An 11,936-nucleotide genomic window follows, 5' to 3' on the forward strand; every position below is an offset into this window, starting at 1 on the left:
AACTCGAGAAACTCTTTAAGCTTGGCCAGTGAATGTAATCATCTATCTTTATAGATGGTGCAGGTCTCATACATGTAATAATGTATAACATACGTAAATCAAGAACCATCTACCTCTTAAAGGAAAAATCTCTTGAGCTTTTGGTAGTCCGTATAGGAGGAAGTTCCACGGAACCAAGAACAGGTTGCTTTTCCGAGCTTTCGTGCGCAAGAGAATGATGTGTGGAAGGTCCAGCTTCTTGGTATTGAGACTCAGGATCCCAAAACTGGTGGTGGTCATGATGATCAGAGTATCTAGGAGAAGTAGAACTCGGTAAAGTCTCAACACTTCGGTTATTAAGAATATGCAATGGAGATGAGCCATGAGTTGGTGTAGTTGGACGGCTAGTGTAAGGTGTGTTTGATTCAGTGTGTTTTCCGTGTTTTGTATGCTTCTTTGCCGTGTGATGCCATGTCTTTATCGCTGTGGCTACTCTTTCGTTGAACACCGTTGGCCTCATCGTAGAACCCATCTACAAACATTTCAAACACAATGTCAGAAAAAAAAACTAAAATCATATAAAAAATCCTGTATGATTTTTATCTCTCTGAAAATTTTGTTGTGTTAGTACCTGAGTGACAAGAGCATAGAGTGGAAGAGTAACATAGCTGCAAAGTATTTGTACAACAACTCTGCAAGGTTGTGATTTTGTCAGTTAAAAGATGTTTTTTTCCCGCGTATACAACAGTCAAGTTAATTTGTTAACTTACCCAACTACAATTCTAATGACCACATCTGCATCGTTCTCATAGAAACAATTCCTGAGGGTGAATTCATACTGCAGATGCCAAAAGTTCATTACACAACAATTAGTATGGCTCCATAATGTTTGTGTGAATAATGTGAAAACTGGATCGATTGCTTACCGTACTCCAGGCAAAGAAAGCAAGCTGAAATGCATTCTGAAAAGTGAAGCCAAGTTTGTTAATTATCATGCCGTTGGGCGGCATAAATCTAGTGGTTAAAGGATATCAAACCGTACCGTGAAAAGAACCAAATGGATAAGGAAAAGGATGAACCGAGGGCGGCCAAACCAAAAGAGATCATCACCAGGCTGAACCACAGGGGCACCTCTCACCACATCACCTTTCTCTTGGATTCTTAGACACAATTTGGTTATAGTGACTTGAAGCTTTGTTCCAACTACTAGAATCACCTGCAAGATTACATTCATTCTCTTAAAAACCAAAGGACAAAACTGAGCAAATTTTTAGTTATTTTTTGTTGTACTTACGACAAGTGGAATGAATGGTAACCACAGGAAAGAATGTAATCCTGTTTCAAATGAAAAACCGATGTTAGTGTTGTACATATATATATTGATGCATATATATATTGTGTGTTTGCGTGGTAAAGCAATGAGCGTTACCGTTTGTGTTGGTCAAGAGGAATAGCACGGCGACAAACCAGATAACCGGACTGCATAACGTTAATTAGCAAAGATGTCAAGACAAATCTTCCAAGTTGGATTGTTCTCAGATTATAAAATAAAAGTCATTAAGTAGCTCCAAACCTGATTTCGACTACTGTTTTGAAGTCTTCTTCTACTGTTTTCTGAATATACTTGCGGAAATCGAATGTTCTTTCACTCCCTGGAGCCAAATGCGCCTGAGAAAAAGAGTAGGTTAGATCATTTTCTACAGGTTAGAATTATACTTGTTATACTAAACAGTAGATAAAACAAAACAAAAGATCACACTATATAAGGTTCCTACCATGATGAAACCATGCCGCAAAGCTAAGTAATCAACTTTGGTGACAGATCCAAAGAACTGTCTGAAAAAACACACAGTCCATAACGTAACACTCGTCTTGCTCCAGAAATTGAGATGCCTTCTCCCGAAAGATGTGTCTCTGGCAAACCTGAACCTCTCAGGATCTACATAACAAGAATGCATTCACCATCAAAAAATTCCTGTTTAGGTTTTAAAATCTGATTTAATAATATACATATACATACCGTTGGAATAGTGATATTCTATTGTCTTGGTCTCATTCTCCCAGTGCTTCCACCTCCTCGTCTACAATACTCAAGAAAACCATAATCAAATCTTGTTGCATACAAGTCTTTCTTGATTCACAAGAAAAAAAATTACCTTGGTCTTTCCGAGAGCATAAGTAACAATGCAGTAGATAATATGAACCACCGCGAGGATGAAGATGAATATATGAAGCTGGTGGATACCATAAGCAGATACAAAAGCCACTTTACCCTGAGATAATCCGTCAATCACAATCATACATTGGAGGAGCAGAGAGTGGTTCTTATATATTTATGTACGGGAGATTGTTAGTCACCTTTTCAGCGCATTTGTCATAACCTTTGGTGGCTAAACTTCGCCTATGGATGTAAGACTCAGCTAAATCAAGGAGAAGTCTTCTATGACCGGAATTTTCTTCACCATCGTCTTCTTGTTTAGCGGGAACCTTTTTGCCGTATTTTCTAGCTTCATCAGCGGCGCTGCAAGGGTGCATTGATGATGCAACGCTTTGGGAGATGCAGATGTTTGAGATTGGTGTTTGTCCGATTGTTAAGAGTAGTGATATGAATCCCATGAGCATAAGTTCTGAACACCAAAAAAAAAGCTTGCTAATAGAAGAAGTAAAGTAGCAAAATATATATTTTTAGTGCTAGTAATTTTACCTGCTTTGATCTTTTCAAGAGCTTCATAAAGAGCCTTCTTGTGCTTCTTCTTAAACCACTGCCAGTTAAAAAAAAAACAAAGAGCAGATTTAGTCATAAGAGAAGAGTAATAAAGCAGAGCACGAAGAGAGTGATTATTAAAGCAGAGACAGAGTAGGAAACAGAACATGAACAAAGCATGAAGACGATCATAACAACAAAAATCCAAAAAAACACAAAAAATATGTCGAAAAAAGAAAGAAAAAGAAAGCTAAACAAAAGAAGAAACAGAGGGAATCTTGACATATAATGGAATTATGAAAGAAGATGAGGAAGAATCAAAGGGACTTACGCTTCCAATTTTGTGAATGGAATGTTCAAGGACAATGGAAATGAATAGTAACACGAAGCAAACCACAGCAACTGCCCACGTAGAGGTCTGCTCTAAAGTCCTCTCTTTTACCTGATTCGCCATTAGAGCTTAATTATAAAAAACACAGTGAGAAAGAAAGAGAGAAGACACAGAGAGTTTCGTGTTCTTCTTTATGTTTAGCTCACAATTTTTTTAATTAGTAGGCTACGCAAGTTTACAAAGCCAAAGTTATGTCATAATATAAGGAAGGAGACGTAGATGAAGATGATAAGACCCGCAATGAGAGACTATAAATTAAAGGCTTTCTTTCGACTGTTTTTTTTTTATAGAAAAGGTGCTTTCAACATTCTACTATTGTTCCACATGTGCAGACAGACTTCTCAATAATTCACCGTGTTCTTTTGTGCTTTTTGGACTCTGCATTTTTCTTATTTATCATGATTCTTATGGCCTTCTTTGTCAAATCATGCTTTCTTTTCATTTCCCTTCATACCTTTTCTAATTTTGGTTGGTATTTTTTTTTTTTTTTGTTGGTTGGTAAATTTTTTGCTATAGGAAGTAATAAAATTGGTGTTTCAAAAAAAAAAGAAGGAAGTAATTAAATTCAAAATTTGATTTCTTAGTCTTTTGGCTTTGTTCTTTGTTGTGTATATGATAATGGAACTGGAACCCTACTAAAGCTAATACTATCAAATGGCCACTTGATATATTTATATAAACATTGATAACATTTCCATAATGGAAGCTCGTTGGAAAGCTAGCATGCTTTTATTTTGTCTTTCTTTTATTCTCAACTTGTTTTCAAACCACGGCGTCAACTCCTTCCCCGGCGAGATAGGCTACTGTCTTTCTTTTATTTTGTCTTTCTTTTATTTCTATCGTGCTATGCGAGATAGGCTACTGTCTTTGTCTCGAACCACGGCGTCAACTCCTTCCCCGTCGTTGCTTGAGCTGTACTTTTGGTTCTTATCACCTTATAGTTAGCGCTCCTCCTTGTTCTTGCTTGCTCTTACTGGCTCTTACTCTCTCTTGTTCACTCTCTTCTCTCTTATCCTTCTATGTAATAAGTTGTGTCACACAACAATGTAAACTCTTAAAAATGGTTTAAATTTTAACATTTACACCAAAAAAAAAAAAAACTTGTTTTCAAAAAAGTTAGTATAATTAAGTGATAATATACTTGTTAATTAGACGGCAAAGAAGAACGTAGATACTCGAAGAAAACAAAAAATTAGTAAACCCCAATAGTATGAATGTTTCGACCAACTAATGCTGGGCTAGTGGTGAGAATTAGAAATGTATAACATGCTCCGTTTGATTGATTGTTCTATTACTTCATTTGTCGCTGGCTCGCTGCTTTGTTTGTATTTTTTTTTTTTTTGTACCTTGAATTTTCGAATCGACGATATTAACTCTGATGACAATCTTACAAAACGATTATCGTACCTACAAAATATTCGGAGAACTTGTACACATGAGCAGATGCATGCAACAATAATTAATAGAATAGTTTATTTTTTTTGTCTGTCAAAAAGAGTTTCCATTAGCCATATCAATAATCTAATCTAATGCCCGAAAACTATACAACGATATACAATACTTTCTCTGTTATAATTATAAGTAGTTTTGCCTAAAACACCAAAATATTAGAAAAACATATTATGGCTTTAACATTTAATTAAATGGAGAAAATAACCAATAACAAAACATACTTCTAACTTTATTTTTAACTTTTATTTAAATATTATTTTATTATATTACTTTTTAAATTACATTTTGAAAACAACTTACATTACATTGTGAAACAAGCAAAAAATTTCAAAATTATTTGTATGTTGAAACAGAAGAAAGTAACATTTTTTCAGAATTCCAGTAATAATATTTTTAAAACAATTGGTTCTTACTTGGTAATTGGTATGCGATTAAACAATGAGATCAGTACCAGAAAATTAAACATTTTATCTTTTATATAATAAACCACAAGTCATCTATCCAATCAAAATTTGATATGAAATAAACAGTTGAAAAAGCTGTCACATCAGTCCCATTTTTTTTCAGCAATTTCATATACTTAAGAGCATCTCCAACCTCACTCCATATTTTACTTCAAAATTGAGAAAATAGAGTGGGAAATGGAGTGATGAACAAAAAATAAAAGCATTACTCTATAAATGGAGTAATCTTCTTATTTTTTGTTCATTACTCCATTTCTCACTCTATTTTCTCAATTTTGGAGTAAAATATGGAGTGGAATTGGAGATGCCCTAACTACTTAATTTATCAAATTATTTTAATCCCACGTTCGAAATTAACTTTATGGATTTCAAATGCCTTTTCTCTATAATTTTTTATCTATATATTCACGTATCTGACTAATCAACATGGAAAATATGTCATTTGCTTTAAAATACCAATTAATGTCAAGATAAGGCTTAAAACAAAACCAATCAGATAATTAACAAAACAATTGTTAGCAAGATTTTCCCCTAACAAAGAAAAACTCATTCGATCTTTTAGTTTTTAAATCCTTCGAATTTATCTGATTACCACCATCACATTCTATAACTTCCAAGTCAGGACATGGTCTCAAACGGTTTCATCTTAACATCAATTATGCTGACAGGATAATCAAATTAATATACATGTATATTCATGTTTTCGATAAATAGTTTATTTTCTAGGATATCATGAATTATTTTCTAATTTTATAAAACTATGTTAACAAACCATATTCTTAAATTATGTATCAAAATAACTAAATAATATTAGAAAAATCAGCGCTTAGCGTCGGTAAACTGGACATATATCTGAAACACTAAAATGTTCTTGTTTAAGTCACATGTCAAAGGATAGGCCACAATTAGGATACATAGAGCATCAGACAAAAACCAAACTAAACCAAATCTTCAACGGACCAAATCCAACTAATTTTGGGGTTTAGTATCGATCAAAGCTTAAAAAACCGGAAAATTATCAAAAACCGAATCAAACCGAAAAATCGATCGTCACGCACATTGTTACACTCCAACAGCATCTCTTTCCATCGTTTGTATCTATCATTCTCGCGATTATCTATCAACCTTTCCCCCATCAGTCTCTCCGATAAATGGATCCAATTGCTTCTATGGTGGAGAAAGTGAACAGCTTTGCGAAATCGAGCCAAGACTTAGCCTCCCGCCAGAATCCGGTATCTTCCATCCCGTCTCCTTCTTCTTCTTCTTCGACCTCTTGATTGAAATGGGTACACGAAAGTATTTAACTTTATCCTCAAAAACGTTATCTTTTTTACCTTAAACACAATTTGGGGAACTATGTATGTATGTATGTATCAGATTGATATCTTGAAGCGGTTGCAAAGAGAAGCATTCTCTGATCTGATGAAGCTCAGAGACAGACAAGAGAAAGTTGAGCGGATACTTTCCTCTTATAAACTCCCTAAAGGAGGTCCCTTTCGAGAGACCAGCACCCTTGTGAAGGGTGAAGTTCACGCCCTTGGGGGAATGCTGCTGATGGGAAACACCGACGAGGAGAGTTTCGTTGGACTCGAGAGACAAGGAGTGAGACCTGGATTGCTTTCGAGGTTCGTGTTCGAAACGAGTCTTAGGGAGACGGATAAGCTTGTGGCTGAGCTCGTTGCTGGATACAAAGGAGAGCACAGTGATGGTGTTTCAGGGAAACAGGAGCTGTCTTTAGCTAAAGTCTTTTACAAGGCGGAGGTTAATGATTGGTTCTCTGCAGTTGCTATTCCCGTTGGCGCGCGTTTTAGAGACATTGATGCTGATGCTTCTCTTGTGTCTTCTTACCAGGTATCTATCCACTAGTTATTGTCCTTTCTTTATGCTATTAATGAAGCTACAGATACAACTACATTGGTGTTGCAGGGGATGAATCTTACAGAAGTTTCTGAACTTGGACCACCTCTTTTGAACCAACGTAATGGTAGTGCCATTGGATTAACAGTCAGAAAGTCAAACATGGCAGCTTCTCTGGCTCAATCCATCACAAACCTTGAAGCTGAACAAGGTTTGAATGCGAGGAGTCGCTGTCTCAGAACTTTTGGGCAAGTAACCTGCAACATTCTGAGTGGTGTGAAACTATCTCTACTCGGCTGTCACCAGATTTTATCACCGTCTAACAGCCTCCACTATCCTTCTGGAGCTGTTACACTTCCAGTGAGTTTCCTAAGACGCCGTGTTGATATTGATATGGAGCCTGAATCATCAGCACAGTCTCTGGAGATGAGCAGAAGTTTGGATCATGTGTCGTCTAGCTTCATTGCTTTGAAGGTAGACAGCTCTCTGATGGACGAGTGTACGAGAATTGGGGGATGGATTGAGATTCAGAAGTCAAGAGAGAAGCAAGTGAAATGGTCAGTGTCTATCACAGACAAACCAGAGGATGAAGTGGGATGGGGCATGAGCGTTGGGGGAGTCTTGGATGGTTCAAGAAACCATGATCTGTTTCAAGTGGAATCGTTTCTCAAATTCAACATAGGCAGCCGGTTTAGCTTAAGTCCAGGTCTTGTTTATCTTGCCAATAGTAACGGAAGAACCGTAGGTTTCATGCTTCAGTCTCATTGGTCTCTGTGATTCCTTAATGCTAGTCTTTCCAAGTACATTCTTGGTTCTATTTAACACTGATTGCAGTTATAAAAAATACTAGTGTCTTAGCATGTTAGATGTCTGAAAAACCTACACTAAAGAATGGCCCTGTGTGAAATACAATTCTTAGAGCACCAGCATTGGCGGTTCGTGAATGGAGTTCACATGCTTCTCCAGAAAAAAATATATTATAATATGCTACAATAATGATTCTGTCTCGCCACGCTCCTTCCGCATGAACCCGGATCGTCAATGTTCAGCGGACCCTACACCACGTGGCAACCCGTTATTGGTCAATTTTTTATTTTATTATTTTTATTTTTAAAAAAATCAAACGAAAAATAAAAATAAAAATAAAAAAAATTCAAATTATGAACCCCAACCGGGGGTTCATTAATGCTGGTGCTCTTAAACATAGTAGTCAGTATAATTGTTAGCAGGTTCAAGTTGATCAATAACATACAAGTCCTTTTCATATTAAGAGCTTTGATGACCTATTTGGTAAGCTGTTGAAGTCAAGTCAACTACCTTCTTCGTAGGACTCGGGAATCATTTGATGAAACAGTATCCTATGACAGACTGCCATGAGTATAAAACTCTAGATGACTTTATACAGTTATACGTATGAAGTCTGTTAATGTTCTTACAATAAGACACCTCATTTGACGGTCCATTGACTACTCCTATTCCTTATCTACGTAGAAATTTCACATTTTCCTCGAAGGATAGTAAAAATAAAAGGGTTGAAAAGCGTGTTGTTTTTGAATACAATTACTCAAAAAGTTAAAACACAATGGTCCCCAGTAAGATTGGCACTAAAACGCAAGTAGTCCTCTTTCTAGCTTTCTTTTCTTATTCCCACACTAACATCAGAAGAAAAGTCAATACTGGTGGTTGATTCCACTCTCTTTGCTTACTGTGAAATTCAATGTAGCCACCAAACACGTTCCTACACCACAGAACAAATCTTCTTCCCAAGAAAAACTACATCATCTTTCTTCTTTGTCTTACGATTACTTATATTTAATTTATACCTCTCTTTCAAGAAAATCTTCTAAAGAGAACAAACAAAAAAGCTAAACTGGACTAGTTATGGTGGTTCTACTGAACACACGTCGTCGTCTTGTTCTTCTACTTGCAACAGTCTCTTGCTTCTCCTTGAGGCTATGTTTGGGGGAAGACAGAATCACGTTCACAACTCCGATCAAAGACTCAAACTCAGATACACTCCTCTGCAAAAGCGGTGTGTTCAGGTTCGGTTTCTTCACTCCAGTAAACTCCACTTCTAGGTTACGTTACGTTGGGATATGGTACGACAAGATGCCAATCCAAACCGTGGTTTGGGTCGCCAACAAAGACTCTCCCATCAACGACACTTCCGGCGTTGTCTCCATCTCCTCCAAAGACGGAAACCTCGTGGTCACCGACGGTAGAAACCGCACTCTATGGTCCACCAACGTCACAGTACCAGTAGCTCCAACTACTACATGGGTCCAGCTGATGGACACAGGGAATCTTGCGTTACAAGACAGCAGAAACAACGGGGAGACTCTCTGGGAGAGTTTCAAGCATCCTTACAACTCCTTCTTACCCAAAATGACTCTCGGCACCAACAACAGAACCGGAGAGAATCTCAAACTCACTTCTTGGAAAAGCTACACAGATCCTTCCACGGGGGAGTACACAGCTGGTCTTGCTCCTTACACGTTCCCCGAGCTTCTCATCTGGAAGAACAACGTCCCTATCTGGCGCAGCGGTCCCTGGAACGGTCAGGTTTTTGTTGGTTTACCCGACGTGGACTCTCTTCTGTTTCTCGATGGGTTTAACCTCAACAATGATAACCAAGGAACGGTTTCGATGTCCTACGCTAATGGTTCTTTCATGTATCACTTCAACTTGGATCCTGATGGAGCTATCTACCAGAGAGACTGGAGAGCTCCTCTGAGAGACTGGAGGATCGGTGTACGGTTTCCAAAGACGGACTGTGATGCATATGGTAAGTGTGGTCCGTACGGGATCTGCAATTCAAGGGAAGAGACACAATGTAAATGCGTTAAAGGGTTTGTGCCGAGGAACGAGACCGAGTGGGATGCAAGGAACTGGAGTAATGGGTGTGTGAGAAGAGCTATGTTGAAGTGCAATGCAAGTAACGGTGGTGGTGGAGGAAAAGAAGATGGGTTTATGAAACTGGAGAAGATGAAAGTGCCGATCAATGCAATACAGTCTCTAGCTAACGAGCAGGCTTGTCCACAGCAATGTACTGATAACTGTTCTTGCACGGCTTATGCTTATGATAAAGGGATCGGATGCATGCTTTGGAGTGGTAGCTTGGTTGATATGCAATCGTTTGTTGGAAGTGGCATTGATCTTAATATTAGACTTGCTCATTCTGAACTCAGTGAGTAAAAAATATTTCTCTCTACTAGTCTCTCACTTAGTTTTATTTAGTTGACTTATGTTTGCTCACCAAATCTTTGTAGAAACACATAGTAGTTTAGCAATTGTGATCACTGCATCCGTGCTAGGTGTTGCGTTCGTTGCTGCTGTTTGTGTTCTTTTAGCATGCAGGAGATTCAGAAAACGTCCAGGTTAGAGTTTTTTTTGTGTAGCTCATTGATGATGTTATTGTTTTTTTTATTAACCATAATTTTGTTTGTTATATTGTCTTAGCAGAACCAAAGAAAGATAGAAGTGCGGAGATAATGTTTAAGAGAATGGAAGAACTTACAAGTGGTAATGAGTCTGCTTCTAACCAAGTGAAGCTCAAGGAGCTTCCTCTCTTTGAGTTTCAAGTGTTAGCCACAGCAACTGATAGCTTCTCTCTCAGAAACAAGCTCGGACAAGGAGGGTTTGGTCCTGTTTACAAGGTGAAGGCATCTAACAAGAACCAGTTTTGAAAAAAAAGATGTGTGTATATTCTCAGACTAACTGATTGGTAATGTTTTTATCTTCAGGGTAAATTGCCTGAAGGGCAAGAAATAGCGGTGAAGAGGCTCTCAAGGGCATCAGGACAAGGACTTGAGGAACTTATGAATGAAGTGGTTGTCATTTCGAAGTTGCAACATAGGAATCTGGTGAAGTTACTTGGTTGTTGCATTGAAGGTGAAGAGAGGCTGTTAGTCTACGAATATATGTCAAAGAAAAGCTTGGATGCTTATCTATTTGGTAAAGTTACCTCCTCTGTCTTTAAACTCTGTATTTACCTGAGTTGATTGAATACAAGGCTAATGGGGTTGCTAGCTTTTTTTTCCAGACCCATTGAAGCAAAAGATTCTTGACTGGAAGACACGGTTGAACATAATGGAAGGAATATGCAGAGGTCTTTTGTATCTTCACAGAGATTCAAGACTAAAGATCATACACAGAGATCTAAAAGCTAGCAACATTTTGTTAGATGACAATCTGAATCCCAAAATATCTGATTTTGGGCTTGCAAGAGTTTTCCGAGCTAATGAAGATGAAGCTAACACAAGAAGGGTTGTAGGAACTTAGTAAGTATCCCATTCCCAATATACAAGAACACATATTTTGAAAACCATCATAACCATTTGTTATTGCAGCGGCTATATGTCACCGGAATATGCAATGGAAGGTTTATTTTCAGAAAAGTCAGACGTTTTCAGCTTGGGGGTTATACTTTTAGAGATCATAAGTGGGAGAAGAATCTCCCACAAGGAAGAAAATAATCTAAACCTTTTGGCTTATGTAAGTGTGTACTGTTTAGTAAGTTTACTAGCTTTGAATCTTACCTGTAATATGGTCTTTTTACAGGCGTGGAAGCTTTGGAATGAGGGTGAGGCTGCTTCTCTAGCAGATCCAAGCGTCTTTGATGAGTCTTTCGAGAAAGAGATAACGAAATGTGTTCAGATTGGTTTGTTGTGTGTGCAAGAAGTTGCTAACGATAGACCGAATGTTTCAACCGTGATTTGGATGCTAACCACCGAAAACACGAACCTCAAAGAGCCGAAGCAGCCTGCGATTATAGCAAGAAGAGGAGCTTCTGAGGCTGAATCTTCTGACCAGAGTAGTCAAAAGGTCTCTGTCAATGATGTGAGTCTCACAGCTGTAACAGGGCGCTAAGCGCACAGAGCTAATATTTTTGTTTATATAATGTATGTTTTGAGAATCACATATGCTTGCAAATTGTGTTATTCTGTGCATGTTTAATAGTTTGGTTAAATAATACTCTCTCAGTTTCAAAATAATATATATTTTAGAGTTTTCACACTTATTAACAAAACACTTAAAATATGAATCTTTTAGAAACAATTTTTTTTTCTAAAATATGGATCATTCTGAA

The 11,936-nt window shown here is 37.6% G+C and overlaps 3 protein-coding genes across 4 annotated transcripts; 2 read left to right on the top strand and 1 right to left on the bottom strand.

Annotated features, from left to right (window-relative positions):
- Positions 1 to 29: 29 nt before the first annotated feature.
- Positions 30 to 3,327, bottom strand: LOC106350006 (MLO-like protein 2). The gene is made up of 14 exons (XM_013789955.3): positions 3,015 to 3,327; positions 2,684 to 2,741; positions 2,338 to 2,606; positions 2,136 to 2,252; positions 2,000 to 2,060; positions 1,755 to 1,918; positions 1,553 to 1,647; positions 1,409 to 1,458; positions 1,274 to 1,314; positions 1,022 to 1,195; positions 906 to 941; positions 750 to 817; positions 611 to 671; positions 30 to 511 (listed from the first exon to the last, which is right to left on the bottom strand). The coding sequence occupies exons 1-14, from the start codon at positions 3,135 to 3,137 to the stop codon at positions 110 to 112; spliced, it is 1,719 nt and encodes a 572-aa protein (XP_013645409.2). The 5' UTR covers positions 3,138 to 3,327; the 3' UTR covers positions 30 to 109.
- A 2,680-nt stretch (positions 3,328 to 6,007) lies between these two features.
- LOC106349994 lies at positions 6,008 to 7,707 on the top strand. 2 transcript variants are annotated; one of them, XM_013789943.3, is made up of 3 exons: positions 6,008 to 6,222; positions 6,368 to 6,841; positions 6,917 to 7,707. In XM_013789943.3, exons 1-3 carry the CDS (start codon positions 6,142 to 6,144, stop codon positions 7,622 to 7,624), a joined length of 1,263 nt encoding a protein of 420 aa, XP_013645397.2. In that variant the 5' UTR covers positions 6,008 to 6,141; the 3' UTR covers positions 7,625 to 7,707. The 2 variants fall into 2 exon arrangements, with proteins under 2 accessions (XP_013645397.2, XP_013645403.2); XM_013789949.3 differs by having other exon boundaries at positions 6,028 to 6,276.
- A 794-nt stretch (positions 7,708 to 8,501) lies between these two features.
- Positions 8,502 to 11,865, top strand: LOC111198401 (G-type lectin S-receptor-like serine/threonine-protein kinase At1g11330). Its single transcript, XM_022720638.2, has 7 exons — positions 8,502 to 10,034; positions 10,117 to 10,224; positions 10,310 to 10,503; positions 10,591 to 10,801; positions 10,890 to 11,127; positions 11,197 to 11,341; positions 11,408 to 11,865. Exons 1-7 carry the CDS (start codon positions 8,729 to 8,731, stop codon positions 11,714 to 11,716), a joined length of 2,511 nt encoding a protein of 836 aa, XP_022576359.2. The 5' UTR covers positions 8,502 to 8,728; the 3' UTR covers positions 11,717 to 11,865.
- The last annotated feature ends 71 nt before the right edge of the window (positions 11,866 to 11,936 follow it).

Source organism: Brassica napus, chromosome A6 (assembly GCF_020379485.1).
Source record: "Brassica napus cultivar Da-Ae chromosome A6, Da-Ae, whole genome shotgun sequence".
Taxonomy (NCBI): Eukaryota; Viridiplantae; Streptophyta; class Magnoliopsida; order Brassicales; family Brassicaceae; genus Brassica; species Brassica napus.